Below are 21288 nucleotides of genomic sequence, written 5' to 3'. Positions count from 1 at the left end.
ATGCTGAAACAGTGAAGAGTACTTGATTAGAATGCTTCTCTCCATGGAAATCTCTGTTTTGGTATTTTCCCAGACTTTCTTAGAAACACACACAGTGAAACCCCACTAACAATCACTTGAGGCTGCAATGGTTATCACTACAATAGAGTTGTGCAGAAATGACTCCTTAAACCTGGAAATGGGTTGGCATTTTATCAATGCTGGGCTCCCTCGTCTCAAAGTCAACCGTTTTTAAAACGTGTTTTGGGTCGGATAACCCCCCAAAAACAGTGGTTAACATAATTTTAAGAGATTATTTATGTTTTGTTCTACGACATGAATAAATCACCAAGTTAGCTTTCCATGCTAACGTATGAACACCCCACCCATGAAAGTCTAAAGCTTCAAGGCAAACATTAGCCGCCTGTAGCTTGGCGGTGGTTATGCTCAGCCGTGTGACAATGATGTAACTCATTCATAGCCTAACGTTAGCTTTTTTACTTCTGTGGATTGCATTTAACCTTCTAATATTATAAAAGTGGAGATAATATTCATTGAATAATAATAATTGAACCTGGAACGTTGCGTGTTTTTGGTACACACTATAGACAGTAGGCCACCAGGCTGCCCTGTTCCTCTTAAAATGCGTATTTGATGTTTAAACAGCAACAAAATACCAGATGCAGGCTCACAAATCTACAGAAAAATGTAGAGGTAAAGTGACAAAAAGGTAACAAAAAGATACAGGTAGTAGGGTGATAACACGTGTCGTCTTCTCGTCTTTTCAGGCTAAATGTTTTCACACAATACTGTCACTTCTACTCAATTCACCTGCTCTGCTAAGTGAAGCAGCAATTACTTATGTTGACAGACTTTCTTTGAAAAACCAGAGGAAGCCATTAATCAATGCCTCTAAAAGTACAACAAGAGCACAGGTGCTGTTCAGAGAGCACGGGGGAGAGAGAAAACAGGGCTTAAGATGCAACCAATGCAAATGAGCCCCTCTTAATTTGCTTGCAAATGGCAAATGATTTTCTTCGGCTGACTGACTTATCGGGCTCTGACACGGTGGGGAATGTTGTTCTATGTCTTCACCTTGGCACCGCAATCACGGGAAACACACACTGCCATGCTGTTCACCTGCACCCGCTACTCGGCACAGCAGCCATTACAGTGGGGGGGTGGGTATGCTGGTGGTAGGGGACTGCCAAACAAACCCTCCCTGATATAATTAGTTTTCTCCGCCGCACCTAATTAACCTTTGTCTGCGTGGCACTTACGCATCTCATTCACAAGCCGAGCGCGCTTTCATTAGCAGCGTGTTGTGCTTTTAATGCGTTTTACCAGTCATGGTGAGGTAGCTCTTTGTAATCTTCAAACGGCTTCTTCGGCGCTATTGGAAGCAGTGTACGTAAACGCACAGGAGATGAAGTGGGATTTGTTATGATTAGATTCGAAAGAATAAAGGGTTTGTGGTGAGGTCGTTTCATGTACATCGAAGGGCTGAGTGTGAGAGGGCGGATCAAACGTTGGAAGGTTGGATACATACACTTGAATGTCCACCATGAGCCTCTTGTCCTCCTCAACGTGGATTCCCCAGATACAGTCCTGGCCTTTATCGTAGGCTTCAGGCCAGTTTGGAGACAGCACCACTCCTGCTGAGTCTGTGATCTCGCCGCTACACACGGCTGGAGCGCACACACACATGCGCGCGCGCACACACACACACACACACACACACACACACACACACACACACACACACACACACACACACACACACACACACACACACACAGACACACACACACACACACACACACACACACACACACACAGGATGTTTAGTCAGGCATTGCTTAGGCTACAGTTCATTTAATCAGCACACAGAGCAATAGAGCTGGTCGACAAAAGTGTGGATACAATTCCTATGGTTAAAAAGAAAAATTCCAATACAGTACTAACAGCCAGTAATAACATACATTTTCTTTGGTTGTGAAAAACTGCAGCATAAGTTACTCCTGGGTCCCGTCTGATTACATTTAAAAAATGATGCATGCTTGTGTGTTTACAGGCGAATTGTTACATCAAACGTAGGAAAAGCTGGACTCAACCTGCAACAGTTCCAAAAGTAGTACTGCTGAAACGGCAGTGAGCGAGCTACTCAACCACTGCCTACCCATTTTGAGGTAGCCATGTTCAGGTATTCAATTTACCAAATAAAATAAAAACCTAATACAGTTTGTACCAATGGGGCTCTTTAATTCAAGAATACAGACCTCTGCAGGCAGGCTCGGTCTCGTTCCACTGGGGGTTGTTGCGGTCCATGCATTCAATGGTGACGGATCCCTGTTCCAGAGTATAGCCAGGGTCACAGGCAAACTCCACAACAGCTCCTACTGCCCAAGTGTTGTCGCTGCTGGTCAGGTTACCATACTTCACAAAGGGTTCGTAGCAGTGGCCTGCTGCAAAGGCTGTACAGTGAGAAATGTACAAAGTTTTTCAGGGAAATGCTTTCCAGCTTCTGAAAAAACATCTAGTCGGTACATACAACTTAGTTTAACAACATTAGTGGAGACTAAGCAGAAATAGCTGCTAGGACAATATAAAAATAAAACTATAAGGATGTGTAATGTTGAAATATAAATGAGATGTTACCAACCAGATGCTTTTTAACACTTCAAATCCAATCCTGCAGTTGCTAAAGTGAACGTATTAGGATAAGAGTGGTTCAAATGTCTGCAAAGAACTGTGTTTGTAACACCATATGGTTGAACAGCTTATGGAAAGAGCTTTTATTAAAGACAGATTTCTAATATTTGTAAAACTTGTGTAAAAAGATTATAGCTCTCAGGCTGGCGATGTCATTCGGTCCAAGAATTTGGTCTAGTCTGAAACATTGTAACACATAGGTATCAAGAAGATTTACTACATAAGGGCACAAAATGTGGTTCTGGCATTCATGGTTCCCAGAGGTTGAATTGTAGGCGAATGTCTACACCATGCACACTATACACTAACTTACTATGTACTTTAATGTGTACAACTGTAAATTGTAATAATTTTATTTTAAATACTATATGCATGCCTAGTGTCCTTTGTGTCTGACGAATAAAGGAATTCTGATTCTGATGTCAGCATTCAAACATATTAAACTACAAAGGTAAACATCCACTGTTCATCATTGTTTAATGAGCATGCTGGTGTTAGCATGATGTTACCCCAACTGCTAGAATTATAGTCATGCCATTCAAATAGCCAACTATTAAAATGTTTGTTTCATATTTGTAGAAATGTGTTAACAGGGAAAATAAGCCTGTCTTGTGTGCATAACACAATAGCTATATTTCGCAATTTATATAGGATCATCTGCAATCTCTCAAAGACTAAAACTAAGAACACCACTGGAGTGGCATTTAGAAATGGCTAGATGAATATTCATGAATCCTGATGGCCATTCACCAGGGTAGGAATGGTTTGTCAAGATAAAGGAGAAACCATTAAATCTGTTGGGGACTAACTGAGCATTATGTGCTGTTAATGGCCATAATGAGGTCCTTTGCTCTCTTTAGACTTAATCCTATTTGTGGCAGTCAAGCAGAGGCTTAAACAGATTACACTGATTGTATTTCCTAGTGGTATCCAAGAGATGATTTTTGAACAAAGTAATTGAATCTCAAGTCGACTTACTAGCTCTCAGGGAATGTTAGTCTCAACTCACACCAAATGAAAGGCTAATCAATTTTGTGTTTGCATTGAAAAATGTACAGATACTTTCAATACCTGTTTTTTGTAGGAAGAACACAGAGGTCTGATGCGTATGTGATTTGATCTGCTATTGCTGCAGGTGTTCCTTCTGTTACTCTTTATTCAGGACAGACAATAATAGAGACGAGGACTAACCACTGTATTAATCACGATGTGTTTGAAAAGAGACAAAATAAGAAAGGTTTTCTCTACTGAGCTTGACCGATAAGTAACTAAATCTGCCTGGTACTAAATACTACTGGTTATGACTCTGCATTATCATAGTAGGCCTACTCAGATTGTAGTTTCTAGTTCTTCTCTTTCTGACTTTGGATAGTTACGTTAGCAATTCTACTAGCAGTAGCCATGCTGCTAATTCTAATTGAACAAGTAGATCGATCTGTTTGTGCATATAAACACAGAAATAACTTCATCAACATTCCAGTTGGAAACAAATGCAGTGTAAACTGTGTTGTGGTAGCTCTGGGGAAATTGAAAAGATGTGTGGATGTTTCTGCACTAGTGCCAATGACAATAATACCACCAGAGGAGCATTAGTTGTTGACCGTTGTTTCTGCTTTACATTATTTACAAGCTTACATCACCGTACATGAATTCCCTTTGTTGTTTTATTAATGAATGAACACTTTTTGATAGGCTGTGCTGTCATGTTTTCTCCACATTTCGACAATTAGTGAAGCAAGAACCCTCATGATGTTGGCATGACATTAGCATAGCATGGTAAAGCTGTGGTGCTTACCTTGGTATCGGATGGCGATGCCAGTGGATGTGCCTGTAGCATCTGTTGTTAGCTCAACGAAGAGATACCTGGATGTGCTGAGTAGGCCTTCATTGGGAAGATACTCCACCTGATATGAATCATACAGGGCAGCTGCATCTATGCTGTTACCATTTTTGATCAGCAGCCTAGAAGAAAGGGAACCAAGAATCATTTTGCAGGTTCAATGCACCAATGGGCTGCTTTGGAAAGCACCTAATTTTGGAGGTTTTATCCCATATAAGTGATACGTTGTACTAAGGCTGCATAAATATATACATTTGTATTAAAAACGGATTAAATGTGTAAATTGAAAGGAATACAGTACACTACATGCTCAGCAATAACCAGCTTAGTAATTAATTACTGAAAACATGTAGCATTTAGAACCCAATAGAAGGATAAAACAGAGCAAAAAGTACAGTTAATACTGGACTTTTTTTGAAGTTTTAATAGGTTGATTGTTTGTTTCTATGTATAAATAGGCAACTGTTGGCTAACATGATTATTATGCAATCTAGTTTCTCAGATGTTGTGTATTCAGCCAAATCCTCTTCCCTTTTAAGTCTATTGTGTGGTTGAAACTGTTTTATAAAAGCAACCATCAGTCTTTTTTTAAATCATGAGTTATTTGGCAAAATGGATGCACACTTTCCATCACTGTCAGTAACATTTAAACAAAATCAATTCAGTGCATTAAAAAAAAAAGGTAAACATGCTGGTTTGTTTCTGTCTTCACCTCAATTAACCACTCATACTAAAAGCTATTTACACGGTGTGACCAACAGTGACAGAGGCCATCCTGAAGTAATGTGACTTCCACATACTTCCACATTATCTTAACATCTTAAACTTGAGGGGAACACGTAAAATTAGCAATAATAGTCTCATTTCTCAGGAGATCTGCCACATCTACAGTAAGAACGGAACAACAGATCAGAGAATAGGCAGGAAGTTGGTGTGTGGACAACCGACTGAGTTTACCATTTACTTCACCTCCAAATAAGTAAGTGGTGGGAGCTGATGGAAGCACAAACACAACTATAAAACACACTTTATTCAAATTTGATGGAAAACTACACAAAAACTGTGACCCAGCTGACACTCATGATGTTTTGCCAGCTGCAGATGGGAGGTCTATTTAGCAGTCAGACTCAGTGTTCGTATGCTGCAAGTCACAGCCCCCCCACCCGTTGTTCTGTTCCTGCATGGCTCCCCATGGTGGACTGCATTGATCTCTCCCTGCTTTGCCTTTGATGACTTAAATTATGCTTCTCAGGTAGCAAGAAGGGTGTAACAGAGCACAGCAGAGCCTTGATGTCAAAATAAAATCTATATTTACATTTATTCTTTATGTCTCCATTCACCCTGACAGAGCAAATCTGACGGTGAATATGACATTCCCCTTTGGTTTATTTATCCAGTTCCTCCAAAAAGAAATGTTATGCAATACATATATAGAGTTTAACAGATGCTATTTTATTCTTGCTTAGTTATCCATTAGTAAAATGATCTGCTACTCCCCTGAAAAGACCCATACAGCCATTGGATTATTTGTAACGCTTACAAATGATTTAGATATTTTTTCATTAAATATTACATGTTTGCCACTTTCTGAAAAGCCATTCTTGTCTATAGTATTTATCTATTTGATTTTATCATATTGATGGAGCCAGTAATCCTTCTGATGATTCAGTGTCTTTTGGTGATTTATATTTGATCAAGCTTTGAAAATTCATTAGAACTATTGAAGTTGTTTTGTTTAAAATGACCAAAAAAGAAACAAGAAACTTTTGAAATGAGAACAGATTTTTTACCCGTATGCCGATACATTACCCTCTTCACATCATTCCTTCTTTTGGTTGTGTTAGGTTCCTCCGATCTGTCTATAAGTCTCTTTATATCTATGAGGTCTTTATAAGAGTGCAAAAGAGACCCTGTGCAGCTATGGGGTGTAGCAGTAATAGTAACCTGGTAGTAAACATCACTAAGGCTCCATTGACAAACATTTATGATACTTCAAAGTTTTGTTCAAAAGGATAACCTCCACATATTGACACTGCTTTTATAATAGTTGAAGCATTAATGACATTTCCAGAACTAAAAAGCTCACGTTAGGATATACAGAAATGACGGTTGCCTGACTAAATGTCACCATGGTGTTTGGCATGATTACATTAAGTTGTCTAATGTAGACACTTTTTAGCAACTGACATCTGTAAGATACGTTAAGCTTCAGATATCACCAATGGGCTGGTTTACCGATCTGTTTTACGTTGTAGAAAAAATCATGAAAATCTCCTTAGCTGGTATTAACCACAGACCTTATTTACGGCATCTATCAAATAACACATTTAAACAAAAAATAAACGATTGACATCGAGATGAGGGAGTGCACACATTTCGAGTTTGGGACTCATTCCTGCACCACTCACTAGCTGGTTCCCAATATCACTCAGATTATTCAGCTAATTTCCCCCCTGCGGCTCTTCCTACCAGTCCTCTGTAGTGAGAGCCCCATGCTGCTAAAATAACACTGCTATTAGCCGCACACACAGCCAGTTGTTACCCTGCAGAGTCCTCAGCAATGAGGTTCTCACAGGGACAAAGTACAGGGTAGGTATTTGGTTATTTCTGTATTGTTTTATTTATTTTACAGCTTTTATAAGTTTTGACTTGTATTGTATATTTGACCATTTTATCAGCAAAATTCCTTTTTGAGTTGTTTTTTAAATCATTTTGACTGATTTATGTTATTAATTATTACTTTTCTATTACTAATGTCTTATAAGCCCATTCATTTATTATTTCAACTGCAAACCACTTAATACTTCTCTTCCCCTTTCACAAAATCTGGATCTTTTGAAAACCAGTGAAAGCTGAAATCCTATAATCTTTTCACAGGCTCTGGTTGCCAGGCGACCGGTCTAAATGACCTTAGTTTAAAGAGGTTTAATGCATTGTTTATAACGTCCATCCATCCTCACGCAAAAGCTGAATGTCCTTCTTACCGATCATCATCCTCAGCCAGTGCCACCTTCTCAAAGTGGACATGAAGCCTGTGTCCCTCAGGAGCCTCCAGCAGCCAGTGGCAGGTAAGGTTGTTGCTGTAGTTGCTTGGAAAACCAGGAGAGATGATCCGACCTACTGTGACGTTTTTCATCAAACCACCACAGGCAGCTGAAGGACAGAAGAATGTGGAAATAAAAACTGCAACTGAATGAAAATACATTAAACATTGACCACGTTTGGTTCTGATGGGCTGCAGTAGGTTAGCGTCAGCAGACCTGAGGCGACGGGTGGGGGTGTGTCGTTGGATGAGGTCACAGATGTATGGGTGGGGGGGGGGGGCAAGGTTGTTGAGGGCTTAGTAAGAGAAAAGTACGATTTTAAATCAGAAATACTTTATTTATCCCAAATTGGGAGAAAAAAAATTCAAAACTTGTTTTAAGTCAATACAATCACAAAGAGCGGTCCATTTTGTCAATGTAGTTGAAGTTTGCCAATCAGAAGATCAGTGGTCATTTCCCCCTGTCAATTATTAAATAAAAGCATAAAATGCACTAACTTTATCTTTAATATGTCTCAGTCTTTTATAAAGATGGCAAACTCATTTTGAAATGCTTCAAAAACAATATACCTACCAATTTGCATTCGAGTTAAAATCAAATTGTTACAAGATATTAACATTTTTGTGGGTACGTCTTGAGGGCTTTCAGGGAATAATGCACATAAAGTGCTCCAAAAATTATATTCCTGTTACTCCGAATAATCCACAGACATTAACAGCAACACTGAACAGAATGCAAAGAGGGTCCTTTGTTCAAGTCCCCGATCTGATCAGTAGTTTCTTTCTCAAACTTGACGGAAGATTAGAATAATGTTTTCGTAATTCTGAGAAATGTATCATTTTAAAGTGAACAAACAGACAGATTTTATTCACCTTTACATTCACATTCAAGAGCATGGTGGGAACCAGGAAATGAGGTAGGAAAGATAACATCATAAGAGATACAATCAAATATATCAACACAAATAGAAAAATCCATCTACAGCTATAGCGAAGTGTGTGTGTGTGTGTGTGTGTGTGTGTGTGTGTGTGTGTGTGTGTGTGTGTGTGTGTGTGTGTGTGTGTGTGTGTGATCAGGTCAAGGTTACTCATGCAGACAAATCTTAATTAAAACGGAGGAGGAAGAATAAACCCAGGGGCATCCTGCCCAGCCTTAAGTAATCACACCTCTATACACCTGCTTTATGCTCTGACAACACACACACCCACACAAATCACAAATTGCTTTCAGAGAAACGTTCCCTGTGCTGTGAGTTAGGGTGGATCGGGGTGATCATGAGTAAAATGGTCACTTATTATTCATCAGCAAACCTTATGCAAAGATAGACAGGAAAACACTAATCATCCTCAGGAAAACACTAATCATCAGACAGGCCAGTCTCCGAGCCTGCCCAACGGCTCCAGAAAATAACTTTTAGCTAAAAAGTCTTCAAAATAAATACCTCCAAGCTTTGATTTTTGATGTTATTGAAAAGCGTGTTTATATGTACTGTGAATCAATTTGAATCCTAGACCCGCTACTTTTTCCTGCATTCCATCTCCTCTCTCCAACCTCTATTATCTTATAAAGAAGAAATCCCCCAAATATATCATATTTAAAAAACTATATATAATAATAATACTGCAAAGACAGATACTAGTTATATATATTACAATTTATATTTGTATCATTTTAGATGTCATACACAATATAACATTTAAATAGTTTGAAGAAGGGTTTAGTGAATATGGTTTCTGTCCATGAATGACTTTAAAAGGAATTATGATTGCACTTACATTATTGTTTTTAGACACAGACAAATACAAAGTAGGTTGAAATAATAATGGTTCATAATGGTAACAATGTTTATAATGTTAACGATAATAATATTTTTCTGCAAAATCTTTGTAATGCTGATACTATGTTTTGAACACAAAGTCAAACTATGGTATTTTTAACGGTAAAATGATCAAGCTTTATTTTTTAACTTAAACATGTTTGAATGGTAATATGCACAGTTGTAAATGTGTAGGCCTTACAAGTAATGCATATATTGCAAAAATGATTATTTATTCAAAAATGTCCTATATTTACACTAATTTGGATTCATGTTGATTAATAAAAGTGGACAGAGGGTGAGCGTGAGCGACCGTTTCCTTTCACTTTCCTTCATTTTAATCTCAAATCTTTTTAAAGAAGTAAAATATGTTTCCTTGTTATAAACATTTGTAAAGGCTGCATGAAGGGCAAGGCATCTAGATTTAATATAAGTAGTGCGAACACAGAAGATTGTAGTTTTCCCACATCCTGACATGTCAATACTGTCCTCTGTGACATCATAAATACGTGGCCCAGTGTAAGTACATCCGGATTCTGTAAACACTGTGGTCGCTTTAACGAATTCTCCCTCACATATTCCCTTAACCCACATGCCGTCTGCCACTGCAGTTAAAGATAGTGGTTAGGAAAAGACATAGGACCTGATTTTCTTGACAATTGGACAGTAGCCCTCACCTAAGCAGTGTGGTTCCTTGCCACTCCAGTAGGGAGTGCTGGTGTTGCGGCAGGTCAGCACAGCGGAGCCCTGCAGCTGGTATCCGCTCAGACAGGAGAAGTATGCCTCCCCCCCAGAGTGAAGGCTGCTCACCGTCACATCCCCGTAGAGAGGCCGCCGGGGGAACACACAGCTCAAGACAAAGGCTGCAGGGACAGAAAGGGAAGACGAGATAAATATTTAAAGTGTAAAAGTCAATAAATCAAAACTACAGATGTCTTTTTAACTTTGAATGTCGCTTGTTGAACCATTCGTAACTGAGCTGTTGCCCCCTTCCTCCTACAGTTGTCCAATGAACGTGTGAATCTCTAATGTTGTGGTAGTTAAATTCCCAGATACCAAAAATCTTGGTGAAAAAATTTGCCAAATGTATTTTATCTTACATCAGGATATCAGATTTTCTCCATTTCTGCTGATGTATTTGATTTCACACAGACGACTTCATAAGTCTGTGTTCGTTGAGATTTATTTTTTGGCCCTTCAAGAAAATATACACCTAACCAAAACTATTTAAACACGAACATTTTATTCTTAGAGTTTTAGGGAGTTAAATATAATTCAAAAGGAATCTCCTTTTGGTGGGAAACATTAGCCGCTATAGCTAAAACTAACATTATATTTCATCCCCTGAAAACCAAACCCCAACTCTTGATTACATTTGACTTGTTTTCACATAATTTCCTCTCCGTTCCTCTCTCTTCCTCTATTTCTGTCTGTGATTGCTCTATCTTTGACTCTTTACTTTTGAGTAAAACGTTTTACCATTGTCTTTATTCATTATTTTACATTGAAAGACACACAAAATACAACTGCCAAAAGATTACATGACAAAATCGCTATAATACATTATTAAAAAGAAAGAAAATCAACAATAATAAATGAAAACATTTATATAAATGCAACTGATTCATATTAAAACAATATGAAAGAAAGCTCACTTTACTCGCTGTTCAATGTTTCAGATCCTCATTTTCTATAAACAGCAAAAAGGATTCCCAGCTAGAATTAAAGGCCTCCTCTTTGCCTTGTAAGAATGTAAGTGATTTTCTCCAAAGAGAGGCAGGAAGTCATCTCCCTGGGCCACTGGCCCCAGTGTGGTCTCATTACATTTTTCCAAGATAAGCTACGAGATGCTTGGCACGAATGAGGCACAAATCAATTACTCATTTTTTGTTGGGTAAATTCCTAATAAACAACTTAGTGTGGAAGCAGTTTTATGCCGATCGTCATTCCAAATGCGTGTAACATGTCACACCGAATCTCCCTAATTTCCCAACACTCACAGAGGCAGTGAAACAACTTCCCTTCATCTTCTACACATTTAATAGTTTCTCTAGAATGTTATTGTCAAATGTCTGTCATTTGAGGATCTTACTCATGTAAATGTGACAGACTATAAGCCCAACTGTCTCAAAATAGATTTTAAATCATGCTGTCTGCTTAAACGACAAATTCCAGTTGAAAAAAAAGACATTTAGTGTATCAGCTGCTGATTGTTAGCCCTTGTTTCAATCATGCACCTTTTTCTGAGCGCCAGCTTTTTAAAAATTGTTTCCAATAAGTTAATAAGCTTTTCTTTCTGTGTGGCTGCTCCAAGCAATAAACTGCTAGTGACATCACTGTAGAACAAGAGGAGGCTGTATCTTTTTTGACAGAAACTATCCTAACAAACACCAAAAGGCTAATTTGTGTGATCGGATCAACTGGGCGGACGCTCATGGTTGGTGCAGGCGAGTGTTGTGCTTTTATTGGTGCTCCTCCTCGCTATGCAGCTGAGCAGCAAAGCTCTTTCATATAAAGTGTGAGAGAAAGCATCTTCTGGTTGGTGTTCATGGTCAAATAAATATTTAAAACAACACTTTGATAGAAGGTAAAGATATTGTTGTCATAGAAAGTGCTTGAAACGTTTTTTTAATGAAACACTCTGCCCAGCGCCATGTCAGGGCCTTGCTGGCAGAAAAAGCCGCTTAGTAGACACAGGGCTTTAAGGTAGCATTTACACCAACACTCTATTGTACTAAGAGTTGTCACATCAGTGCCAATACGTGGAGAAGCTGGCTCTCGGGCTTTTTTATTGCCACTGATTTGTCTTCCTACAGCTTCCTGGCATTCAGCCAAACATATTAATAATTTATTTCCGTTAAAGACTCTGATCCGTCTCACTGTAATTGTCTTAGTTTTATTGTTAGCCCTTGGATGGCTTGGCAGCGGTGCCGCTATTGATTGTGTCTATTGGGTACAGAGCTCGGCCTCAGGCGAGGAAATATGTAGGGGGATTAAATAGGCCAATAAATGACAACCTACGACCTCCGACACTCTGTTAGAGCTGAGGAATGTTAGCGACTCTATAGTGTCTCGCAAAAATAGAGATAAGAAGAGGAATTTTGGTCTTTATAGTATTTCTCATTAGAGCAACATCCCAGACTAGTGCTGCCATCACTCCCTGAGCTAGTCATTACCATGGTCAGTTGTAGCTATTAATATCCAGACCAAACAAAAGTATGAAGCTCCTAGGCTCACTGGAGACTAGAGGAGAAATAAAAGAGCCATCATGTTAGCACTGTGGCATCATAACACCAGCGCTAACAGGGAGCTTTCACAGAGACAAATTGCCTTGCCGCAGTTAAATTCCTGCTATATACTACATCACTTTGTCTTGTCTTCAGAGACCATATGGTCACGTATCATGTGTTGGCTATTAATAATCACTGCTTTTATTCTTCTTTCATCCAAGATGGTACAACAGAAAAAAAGAGGGATAATACAATTCTGAAAGCTGAAAAAAACATAAAGCAAAAGGAGTGGTATTGTCACAATAACCCTTTACTCTTTTTAACCCTCCAACTATTTTAGATTTTGCGGACCCCTGCCCTTATTGCAAAAGAGTTACTTTTGTAAATGAACACAATGACTGATAGTAGTGCTGGGCAGTATACGGTTTCATACCCAATACTACTACTGTACTTCATACGGTACAATATGAATTGTTCATATACAGCAATACCCTTGAAAAAGTGGGGAAGGGTGCTCAAGCATTGCAGCAGTGAAAGGTGTCGGGACATGCAAATGTTGTGGAACTAAAATTGTTGCCAGAGGAGGTAACACAAGTTATAGAAAGCACTTTTTTGAGTACGAATAATTTATGAAAAGACGATCTGTTTCAACAAGCAACACTGGTGAAATGTCTTAAGTCGAGTCAAGAAGCATTTGTTCGAGGGACTGCCTATGATAGGAAAAGCAAAAAGATGGAACGAGATCACAAACACAATAATATTCTGTCAGGCAAAAGATATGGTCCCACTACATACAGTGGAAAAAAGGGAGCTTCAAGTCCATGATCAAAACCCTGGATCCAAGGTTCGTGTTGCCCAGGTGAAAGTAATTGAGCAAAACAGTCATCCTTGCTTTGTACAAACGACACAGAAACATATAAATACATACTGTGATACCGTTATCATTTGGAAAAATACCGGGATATGAGGTTTTTGTCATACTGCCCAGCCCCCTAACTGTTTAATCTATGTACAGATACTTTATTAGTGTTAAATCACTGTGAATTTTGAGAGTAGTTCAATAAAAGTGAAACTAATTTAGTGGTGTAAAGTTAAAAACATCAAGAACAATGCAAAGAACTATCTGACAGATTTATTTAAGCTGTTTTCCCAGATGGTCTTATTACAAATGTTTAGCCTGCTCTGGTTTTCAGTTTCAACAGAATAGTCCAAACAGGCTGCTCTCATGTTTAATATAACTCTTTACAAGCTGTATACAGCAATGAAGCATGTGTTTTGCTTTTCTTAAAAAAAAATAGTATTTGGATATTGCTGTTTTTCTTCTGGGTGTTACCTGGCAGAAAATAAGGACACCATCAATAATTATGAGATAAGTAGGATTGGATGGACTGATAACTGAAGTGATTACACTCACCTCACATGACACATTTAACTTCACCCTGGGTCAGCCTTTTGATATGAGAGTGACAGTATATTATAGCAAAGTTTAATCTGTAATAATGAGATTCAGATCTATTTAGTGTTTCAGTACCACCTGACACGGGTGGATGAAACAGCACTCAAAAGTCACAAAGGGAAACAAGTTAAGAGGGGGATAATAGACATTGAAATGACATACCTTATGTTAGGGTGTTAATGTGCCGGGCCATGGTCAAGGAAAACATTTTCAGGTTTCTGATTTTGGGGTTTCCTCTTGACAGCCTATATCTGGAAACTGTTCTGCTTTATGTTAGTTTTGAAAACAAGTCCTGGACCCAGCTATCTGAAGATGTGTTAGCTGGGCCTGAAGCTAGCTGATGCAGAGTGCAGGAGACTATGGTGGTTATGGAAGTAACCTCCACACTGGTGATTGACAAAGTAAACTTTCACATGTGGCACTGGACATTTGAACTATCAATGGTTACATGTAATACTTTCCAACATACCCATTTATTATTCTTCAGAAGGAAACCCACTGCTAGCAGAAAGACAAAGGTTATCCTCTATAAACAAATGATTAAATCCTACTTGTCTCAGCAGCAACGATTGCTTCTACCACGGTTTCTTCTGCTGCTCCTGAGTGGATTCTAAGGGGGCCTCTAGCCACAGTGTAGATCACAGGGCAACAGCATTTATTTGATATGTTTAATAGTCCCCTTTAGCCCCTGGATATAAATTGAATTTATTTATTTTGAAGCCGCATTGTGATATGGCTTTGATATTTTATGGTTCCCTCGGATCAAACTTCATCTCTAATCTGGTTTGCTTTCTCAAAGTATTTATTTCTGCTGACCATTTGCCTCGCATTACTGTGAGGAGCTGACAAACTCTGCAGAGATTAATGCTTATCGCAGCTCTGTTCCCGGGCTTCACTGTGGAGCGGCGGAAATCTCTTTGCCACAAAGTCTCTCCTTGTTTCATGCTTCATTTATGGCTCATAAGTTATGGTTGTGTTAAAAGTACACAGAGGCAAGAGGCAACCTAGTTTAAATATTCTCCATGCTCTCTTTCACCTGAGGTACACACTCATGTTTAAAGCCATCACATTTAGGTTTTGCTTCAGATTCAAACTCCACTATCAAAACCCTAATTGCCCAGTCTTTGTCAATCTCAACATCAGCTGACAAGAAAATGTATCGTGCTGACCCCTGACCCTGTCCTATAGCACCGCATGAAATGCCCCGAGAGTGTTGCAGGAGTGAGTCCTAACCCAGAAATGAGTTCCAGGCTTCCTCATCTTAAAGTTGATGATTTGTGTACCGTTGTGCATTACGTTTTGTTACTGGCTGTGGATATCATATACACCACCGCACTTTGTATGCTGCTGCTAAATGGCCATCTTTTAGGGCAGCTTGGGAACCAGAAGGTCACTGGTTCAAGACCCCGAGGACTAAGTGCCACTGTGGTTTCCCTGTGCAAGGCACCGTTGCCTACACTGCTCCCCGGGTGCCTTACATTTGGCAGCCCACTGCTAATAACCCAAATGCAGAATGCAAATTTCCCATCTGTGGGACCATTAAGGGTTCCTTCTTCTTTTGTATGCACCCAGACTTTCCCCATTGGTTGGGTTTTATATATAAACCTCCCCTTGGGCTGGTTCCCTGTTATCTGTGCACATTTATGTGTAAAAAACTAAATCTATATGGCCTGCGCTCCCATGATATTTTAAAGATGTTGGTTGCCGAAGTTAAAACAGAAAGGAAAAAAGATGTTGAATACTGTATGCTACGCCTCCTGCCTGGATTAATGTACAGAAGAAAGATGCTGAAACCTTCAGATTTTGATCACTATGGGGGGAGCACAAAATACTCTTGGTCGATGTGATTGCTCTTATATCCTCTAATTGAAGTTGTTTTTAAATTGTGCCAGTTTTTATGCTTTATGTTCTTTTATTTGCATATTGACGGGTTAATGTGCCATTTCATTTGTGTTTTACGACAGCTGTTCGTCTGCCTGTACTGTTTGTCTTGTAACATTGTTCGGGCTGCCCTCGGGGCCAGGTCGCTCTTGAAAAAGAGATGTTAATCTCAATGAGACTTTCTATCTGGTTAAATAAAGGATATATAAAAAATACCAAAATAATGTCTGTACTAAGCAAGGTTACAAGGTTTTGTTATACCACGTGTAAGACGTCAGTAAAGACTTCACTGGGGAACATACAGAGCCTTTACATTCACTAACATTGAAAAGAAAATAACCACATGACAAATATAATTGTATGTTGAATGTGTGAATCCAATACTTGACAAATGAAAATAACTGAGTTTTGTGTCATTTAATTAGGCACTAATTCATTCTAGCCAATACTGATTATGTTTTGTAAGAGCAAAACTGCAATCTTTAAGTGGTAAAGATTTAATAAGGTGTTGAAAACAGCACTGGTTGAGAGTGTAGTGAGTCTTGAATGTTCATCCATTGTTACGATTTATATCCGAGAAATATCCTCCAGCACTAAAATCTGAATAATCTTATTTTTTAAAGGCAAAGCTAATAGATGTATTGAAGAAAGAGGTTTGATGTATCAGAGAATGTTCTAAAGAAAAAAAACTCTCCTCGTTTGCTATTTTCACTGCATTCCAGACATTTTCTGCATTGCCCTAATTTTGCTGTGATCCACTGGGAGAGCTGTCTGAGAGAAGAGCAGAGAAAAACAAAGAGAAAGACAGAGAAGACCAACAGAAGCTGCTTTGAGAAGAATCCACTGGGGCTGCACTCCTCCTCTCTCCATCCTCTAGGGGCTCCAACAATGATAAATAGCCAGCAGGAAACAGAGGATGAAGGCTCAGAAACAACCACATAGAGATCATACGTAAAGTAGAGGAGCAGAGATAATGCAGAGGGATCCAAATAGAAGAGAACAAATTGCTGGCAGTCTGTGGTCTAATCTATGTTGCAGTGGAAATGAAGCTCTCTTCTCTATTCCCCCACTCCCTGAGAGCCAATGAGCCATAGATATACAGTAGAACCCCCACACCCACCCTTCCCCCCTGCAATCCATTTTATTTATGCTTTATTGCAGCAGCCTCTGAGCTCAGCGGCGGCCTTAGGCTGCAGCATGTGGACATGTTGTTATAGCGAGATCACCCTGCCGTTTCTCTTTCAATTAGCCTAACACGGTAGGGAGGACTAGACCTCACCCACCCAGAGCTAAATCACCACTAGCACCAAGGGCTCTCGGCCTTTGATCACTTCTATGAGCCAAGGAAAGGACACATGGAAGTGGAGACACAGGGTAGATCTCACTTCTTTTAACTTGCACCCCTGCGTCCCTCTCTTGCATCTTTTCCTTGCGCATTAGTCCCTCCCACCAGGGATGAACGGAGAGATGCAAGGAAACCATGTGAAGAAAGAGGAAGCAACGAAATGAGTTTTAAGAGCAATGGGACGTCCTTTCCTCAGAAAGCGACATCCGTTTGTGATGATGCCAGTGCAGCTGGATCGTCTGACAGCAGCCAGCTTTGTCCCTGTTTTATTCACTCACAAACATCCCCCACCTGATGCCTCTGTCAGTACACATTTGTATCATTTGTTGTAGATCCAAATACATTCAAAGCAAATAAGAACTAATTTTCAAAAAAAGATAAAAGCCATTCTTAAAAATGTAAAACGATAAAGCTGTTCCTGTGGAAAGATACTAAATCCGTAATTTTATGGTGTTCATAACAAAAATGTATGGGAGATCATGAAAAATGTTTCCAATAAATGAGTAAACAGATTTTTTCCACTTTGTTGTTCAGATACATTAATTGAAACAAAACATTGTATAAACTGAGGAGTGATTCCCTCGAGTTTAAAGGAGCCATATTATTCTTTTTGGGGTTTTCCCTTTCCTTTAGTGTGTTATTTATGTTTGTGTGTCCAAATTATGGTTGTGTTCTCGACATTTCACTGAATTGTGGAGCTGTTGTGGAAGTTAAGCTGCAAGCACACTGCTAGCCTCGGCAAAGTTGCAAGCTAACGCTAACAACACCGCGCTGCCAAGCTTTTAGGCTATATGTATTGTAAACAAACATTGGTTGCTATTTGTTATAATAAAAAAAAAACATACTAGATTTATTATTTCTTTTTGCTACATAACAGTTATCTTGCATTTTTTATCGAACCAACTACCGGTACGTACAAATGGATGTTCTATCCATAAAAAAATGTATATATACATATAGTTGGATCTTCGTGTCTTGATATTAATTAGTAGAGAAAATGTAATGTTTGTACAATTAATCCTACAAATGTAGGTCAGAACCGGGTTAGAGGGGGCTCAAAAATATTTCCAATTACCCAAGGGGGGCCTTACTGAAAAAGTTTGGGAACCACTGGGTTAACACAGGCTGAAGAGATTTTCGCGTTCAAGACATGAATTACATCAGTAAACGTCCCACTAAAGAATGTCCCAAGCTTCTATAGGTCATAAAAGTGGTGGTGATTCCCTCGCTACACCCCTTCGACCCTTCATCCCTTGGTCCCCCCCTTTCACTGCTAAATCTCAAAGAACATCTCAACATTCGTCCCGACATATCTTAATCCCCTATTCCTTTCTCGTTTTATCTCTTTCCATTTAATCCGGGGTTATACTTTCTCTATCCTTGTTGCGCTGATGGAATTAGTACATGAACATGTACACTATGCTGAGTTTACAAAGACAACCAATTAAAAGATACAGGAAGTGTCAAACATTATACAGGAGCAGATCAGAAATGAAATTGATGAAATTCTCAAAGAACGTAAGCGAAATCCTGAGTCCCTTCACAATTCAGATAAATAAAAGCTCTGGCCAGAAAAAAAATCAAATGATTTCCATGTTGACAGAGGATGATCCCTTACTTTTATTGCTCTGCTGATCTTTCTCTAGCAGACGGTCCGGTCCATCTATTATGTCTCTGGTTCCTGACGAGGTGTTTTACAAGCTGAAAATGTAAACTTTATTGGGGATTTTCGTTGACATTCTTTTGCCACTAGTTCCATGATGGCATATACAAAAAATCAGGCTGCCCAGATATTAAGCTTTTCCTCTTTATCCCTCCTTTAGGATAGTGTCAGTATGTTGTCTGCTTTATCTAGCTGCTAGCACTTCATAATAAACCCTGTGGGTTAGGCTTCGGATGTTAAGCTGTTGTTTGATAAAGATTTGCAAAGCAATATCCATATGTAACATGGTTTTATGCTGCTAAATATAACATTACTGCAGGTAATGCTGGTTGTATTTTAGCATAACTTTACAATGTCTATTAAAACAAGTTTGTATGCGTCTGTAAATGTGGGTTGTTGCAAAGTAAATGAAATGTAAATGTATGATAATTGCCATAGAAACAAATGTATAATTGCTGATCGAGGGAAAATTGTTTCTGTGTGGGAGAGCGAAGGTAGAGAAAGAGATAGAGATTAGACTATTTTGGCCTCTCTTATTATCCACATTTTATAAATAACTATATTACTGTGAGAGCCACTTCACCGCAGCAGGAGAGAAAATACTGCAGCAAATGGTCACTTTACCCGAGCTTCACCAGAACGAGTAGAAGATAAAAGAGCAGCTTATAACAGTGCCGTGTTATTTTTCACATAATGTCGGAAAAAAGGTGTAAATCACAGAAGCTCATTTTGACCAAATACCTTATTTCAGGCTTCCAACCAAAACATGTTCAAAAACAACATTGATTTGAGACGAGGGAACCCGTATGTGCTAAAATGCTGACTCATTTCAAAGTTCAGGACTCATTCCTGCACCACTCTATAATTTGGCTTATTTTTCACATATTATACTGTATTTCAACAATATAGTATAGGTGTATCTGAATCTAATCTTTCTTTAGTTTTTTTTAATGAAATGGACAGCTTGCTCAGTTATGGAAGGATGGTTCAAAATGTTTAGTGTGTTAGTGTGTGTTGGGAACTGTTTGATCAAAAGTCAAAATACATTGAAAAGGTATTCTGCTGATGAAACCAAGAGATAGAGGTAAAAGATAGACCTTCGACCGTCGGTCAAAAGTTGTCAAATCAGCAACTTGTCAGAGGGTCCCAGTGCGATCCCTGCAGTCAACACATCAAACCCCAAATTGCTTCTGTCGGTGTGGCTATGGTATGTGTGTTTTTTGGTTGGGTAGAACTGTCATCCCATTTATGTGTAACGTAAAATCAGAATCAAGTTTATTGCCCGGTACGTTTAAACATGCAAGGAATTTGCTTTGGTGTCTGGTCTGACTTTGGCGTCATACACAAACAATCTAAGAAAATAAGTTGCAATAGAAGGTCAAAAATATAAAGATAAAAGTATATTTTTAGCATTAAAAAAGAAAACACTAGAGAGAAGTATTTACACCACATTTAAATTGAAATATACAAAGGAGGGTTCAATGCAAGAAGTTGTTGAATTGCATTATGGGACATGTAGGTTCCAGTGTTTCTGGAGCTTTGACGAAACTAGGTATACAACTCAGGGTAACTCGGCCTGCTGCTTCTATTTTAATATTTTTCTTTCTTTTTAATGCATCATTTACGAGTCCACTTACTTTCTCAAGGTGAAATACTGAAATATTTAATATTTTCTTCAACCCCGTGGTGTTATTGTACAGCAAACATACAGCAATATCAGCACATTCTGAATTTCAGTTTTTTATATCCATTTGAAGAAACAATCATCTCTATGTTTTTATGCTGTGTATGTTCTTATAATACAGATTTGGCTCCAGTGTTCAATAGTCCCTTAAATACAGTTGTACTCCTTCAGTTTACTGTCCTGCTAATATTCATAGACAAGACAAATGTTCTATTAGCACTCTTGCATCTTACATGGACTGATAAAAACATACATCTTCTTCTGTGCCTCTACATCACTAAAGAAAGTGACAGAGCAGATTCTTTTACTCCTAGCTCATGAGAGCTCATTGAGAATAATCGGGCGTGACAGGCTTGTACAGGAACGGACACTGTGGGTGGGAAATATCCTTCAGTGATGAGACCCAATTTCACACAATGTCATACCCTCTGTGGGACCAGGCATTGTCTGAGTGGAGGGATGGTTAACTGTTCAGTCAACTGTGGACTGCTAAGAAGGGTGAAAGTATTATAAAACCCATCTGGACCACCTACATTAAACTTGAGTTTGATGGCTTGAATTGAAATGTATCATCATTTATAGAGAAAAAGGAAATGCATCATTCTTCAGAGAGATTTGACAAAACGCTGGTGCCATGA

General features: G+C 38.9%; 1 protein-coding gene across 2 annotated transcripts in view; it reads right to left on the bottom strand.

Moving 5' to 3' along the window:
* The window catches only part of sez6b (seizure related 6 homolog b), a 157730-nt gene that overhangs the window by 25334 nt on the left and 111108 nt on the right, over window positions 1-21288 (bottom strand). For both annotated transcript variants that reach the window (XM_063906573.1, XM_063906574.1), the window contains exons 5-9: window positions 10069-10254; window positions 7516-7684; window positions 4487-4653; window positions 2259-2453; window positions 1529-1667 (exon numbers count right to left, since the gene is read on the bottom strand). In XM_063906573.1, the coding sequence (XP_063762643.1) occupies window positions 1529-1667; window positions 2259-2453; window positions 4487-4653; window positions 7516-7684; window positions 10069-10254 (856 nt within the window). The remainder of the gene's footprint in view (window positions 1-1528; window positions 1668-2258; window positions 2454-4486; window positions 4654-7515; window positions 7685-10068; window positions 10255-21288) is intronic.

This window comes from Eleginops maclovinus, chromosome 18 (genome assembly GCF_036324505.1).
Source record: "Eleginops maclovinus isolate JMC-PN-2008 ecotype Puerto Natales chromosome 18, JC_Emac_rtc_rv5, whole genome shotgun sequence".
Classification (NCBI taxonomy): Eukaryota; Metazoa; Chordata; class Actinopteri; order Perciformes; family Eleginopidae; genus Eleginops; species Eleginops maclovinus.
This window is presented reverse-complemented; position numbering and strand designations above follow the sequence as displayed.